General features: G+C 54.1%; 1 protein-coding gene across 1 annotated transcript in view; it reads right to left on the bottom strand.

Annotated features, from left to right (window-relative positions):
* The window catches only part of PRSS2 (serine protease 2), a 4,419-nt gene extending 1,448 nt beyond the window's left edge, over nucleotides 1-2,971 (bottom strand). Inside the window, exons 1-3 of the mRNA XM_006145076.3 lie at nucleotides 2,868-2,971; nucleotides 1,728-1,890; nucleotides 374-629 (exon numbers count right to left, since the gene is read on the bottom strand). Coding sequence (XP_006145138.2) covers nucleotides 374-629; nucleotides 1,728-1,890; nucleotides 2,868-2,907 — 459 coding nt within the window. The 5' untranslated portion in view covers nucleotides 2,908-2,971. The remainder of the gene's footprint in view (nucleotides 1-373; nucleotides 630-1,727; nucleotides 1,891-2,867) is intronic.
* Nucleotides 2,972-3,537: the final 566 nt, after the last annotated feature.

The raw sequence follows: 3,537 nt of genomic DNA, 5'->3' as shown, positions 1-3,537 counted from the left end.
GGAAAGAGAAAGATCAAGGAGATATTTGTGGGTGAGGCCAGCAGGCAGGGTGGTAATCCAGTGCCAAGCCCCAGGGGCAGTCCCTGGAGAGGACCCCAGGAATGTGAGCCCCAACAAGGAAGATGGCTTTTGTTTCTAGACCATCACTGCCAAACCCCTCCCTAGAGGTCATCATGGCAGTTCTCATGTCTGTGCTCTAGGAGTCAGCTCCTGGGACTTTGTTGCTCCCTACTATGCACCCTCGAGCCCTGTCCGCAGTGGGCACTAGAAGTATATTTGCAGGCTAGAAGCAAAGAGATCCGAGCTCAGGGGCATGTGTGGTTCTGGGAAAACCAGGGCTCAGAGAAAAGCAGGAGGGTGAAGGGTCTCACTCACTGCCAGAGCTCAGGGTGTTGCCCCAGCCGGAGATGAGGCACTGGGTGCCTGCGGGCGCACAGGCGGAGGGCAGAGAGATGGTGGACACCCGGGTGTTGAGGGCTGCAGGCGAGGAGAGCTTGATGAGCATGATGTCACTGTCCAGGGTCCAGCTGTTGTACTTAGGGTGGCGGATGACCTTGGCGGAGTTGATGAACTGCTCATTGCCCTCCACGACGTCGATGTTGTGCTCTCCCAGCCTCACCTGGATGCGGCTATAGGGAAGAGAGGCGTGGTGAGGCTCACTTTCCATCAAGCAGGGCACCCACCCCTCCCTTTCCCCTCTGTCCTCAAGCTCTCCACTCACGGGGGGCCCTGGAGGCTGGGGTGGGTGTGCAGCAGTGTAACATGGGCAGTGCGGGGTTAGTAGAGGGGAGACCCAAGACCTCTCTGCCTCAGAGATTGGTGGTAGTGAGTTGGAGATGAGCTAAAGGGATCCAAGTGAGGATTGCTTCCCAACCACCTATTCCCACCTCCTTTCCCATAACCCCTCAGGCACCCAGGGCTGTGGGCATACAGGGCAGCTGGGACCTCCCCAAGCATCTTTCAGCCTCTATGCCTTTGCTGAGCACACCATGCGCCCTTCCTCCTCAGTCTGATAAACATCACCATTCTGCACGATGTCACAGGGTGGCTTTCAAAGTGTGACCCCAGGACCTGCAGCAACAGCATCACCTGGGCCCTTGTCAGAAATGCACATTCCCCGTGCCTGCCTGACCTAGCAAATCGGAGCACTGGGGCTGGGACCTGGTGATTGCATTTTATCAAGCCCTGCAGGTAGCTTAGATTCACACTTGGCTTTGAGACACCTTGGTCTGGCAGTGGTTCTCTGCTCTAGCCTCAGTAGAGTCACTAGACAGAGAGTGTTAAAACTCGCCTGCGGTCTTTTCCCTCTTCCTGAAAATTCTGAGTGAACTGCCTTGAAGTAGGACCCAGGCATCACTATTTTTTTCTTCTTTTATTTCTTAGATGGTTTCATGTGCAGCCAACAGGCAAGGCTACTTGTGCAAGGACCTTAGGACTTTGCCTACCTTTCCTCTGGTCCTCACCTCCATCTCTGCCAATAAGCTCTCTCTACTTTTGTGACCAGTAATCCTGGTTGTTTCATGGACTTGTTTGGGTGTAAGAGGCTTCCTGTCCTGTGTCCCTCCCTGCCCTCTGCTCCTCAGCTCCTGCAAGTCAGTTGTGCCTAAGATTTTTCTTCTCCACTCTCTTCCCCACCACCTGCCCCGTTCTCAGCACTCGTCTGGACTGAACCCCAATTCTCTGAGATCACCAGGACTGGGGCTTTGCAGTGGGGGTCCAGCACTTACGACTTGTAGCAGTGAGCGGCGGACACCACCCACTGATCGCTGATGAGGGAGCCTCCGCAGAAGTGGTAGCCGGAATTCAGGGACACCTGGTAGGGGACGGAGTTCTCCTCACAGGTGTAGCCCCCGACGATCTTGTCATCGTCGTCGTTAGTGGGGAAGGCAACTTGCAGATGAGAAGGGAGAAGTCAATTTTAGCAGGATGTTTGAGGGGACGCCCTCAGCCCTGTGTCTGGTTTATACTTATTGGGGTTCATTAACAAGCCAGAGAGCACCGCCACCCGAGTGGGCAGCACAGGACAGAGCTCACCTAGTCTCTGTGTACCTGCAGGGCGCAGAGCTAGACACCACATGCACCTAGAATCTAGAGGGGGCTTAGAGCTCCCGTAGGGGCTGCCAGGGGAAGATTAAAATAAAACAGGCCCTCACAGTGAACTTAGCAGATATGGTCAGAATGTGGCACCGACTTGCGTTCTCTTCCTTGTCTCTGGTCTACTCTCCATGGCTGTTGGAGCCCTAGATTGTGGAGGTGGCTTCCCTAGCAAGGAAAACCTCCTGGTTGAGTAGACCTGTCTGTATCTGGCTTCTCTTATCACCCAGGTCTGTACAGTCAGGCTAGGGTAGAGAGCAGTCCCCATACCTATGCAGGCATGACAAGGGTAGGCACTGTTACTGGCCAATAGAACTGGGGCTCCTAAACTTGGTTGTATAACCAGGAATCTTAAAATCAGCTGGGAAGCTTACAAATTCAATATATAGGCCATATCCCAGACAAATGAAGTCAGAATTTCTAGGAGTGAGACTCTGGCGCATTTTTCGTCCTCCACAGGGGCAGCAGAGGTTCAGCCACCCCAGAGCTCTCAGTAGGCCTTCGGCGTACTGGTTCATTTCACAGACCAGCTCCACCTGGTCTCCCTGTCCAGCCCCTCCGACCATAACCTTAATACGGATGACAGTGGTAAGAGTGGAATCAGGGAGAGAGGGAGAAAGGTGAGGCCCATCGAGATCTCAGGAAGTGGGAAGAAGGCAAATGGGGAAAATAGAGCCTCAGAGCACAGGTGGAATAGGACAGGTGGCGAGAGAGGAAGGGCAAGTTCTGCCAGGAAAGGGGTCAGGTAGGCCTGAGACAGGCACGGAACTCACCAGCAGCTCCCACAAGGGCGAGGATGAAGAGTGGGTTCATTGTGGCTGAGTGTGATAGAGTGAGTGGTAGAGAGCTCGTTTTTATACTCCCCAGGTGAGGGGTGTGGAGAGCTACCGCTCCTCCCAGCACAAACACACCTGCAGCTTTCCCCATCCCAGGGTCTTGCATCAGCTCTGCTATGTTTGGCCACTCTGTGGACTAGAGAAACTTATAGGTGATAAGGCCCTTGCTTTCTGAGGATAGACAGCGAGGGCAGGTGACCTGAGAGGAGCTGGGAAACAAGCCCCCACATAGCACAGCAGGCTTTCTTAGGTTGAAATGAGGACCAGTAGGAGGGAGAATGGTCCTTAGAACTCCCCTGACCTCATGGGGATTTAATTGACTTATTTTAAGTCAAGTAAATTTTTTTTCTTTTTTGGAGAGATTTTCACTGTAGGGCACGTGCACTCGCCAGACAGACAGAGAGAGACATAGAGACAGAAAGCGAGAAATCACCCCCCGGGGGGATGGTCATGCCGCAATCCCTTCTCCTCCATTCTCCTCTCGGGATTTTGGGCACGCACGCACACGCGCCCGGCGTGAGTTTTAAGCCACCGGGTCCGGGACACGAACCGCGGTCGACTACGTGGGAGTCCAGCGACATAGCCATTACGCTAACTGCTGGTTCCC

Source organism: Tupaia chinensis, unplaced genomic scaffold, assembly GCF_000334495.1.
Source record: "Tupaia chinensis unplaced genomic scaffold, TupChi_1.0 Scaffold000140_1, whole genome shotgun sequence".
NCBI lineage: Eukaryota > Metazoa > Chordata > Mammalia > Scandentia > Tupaiidae > Tupaia > Tupaia belangeri.
The sequence above is the reverse complement of the archived record's forward strand: the minus strand, read 5'-3'. Positions and strand labels throughout refer to the sequence as shown.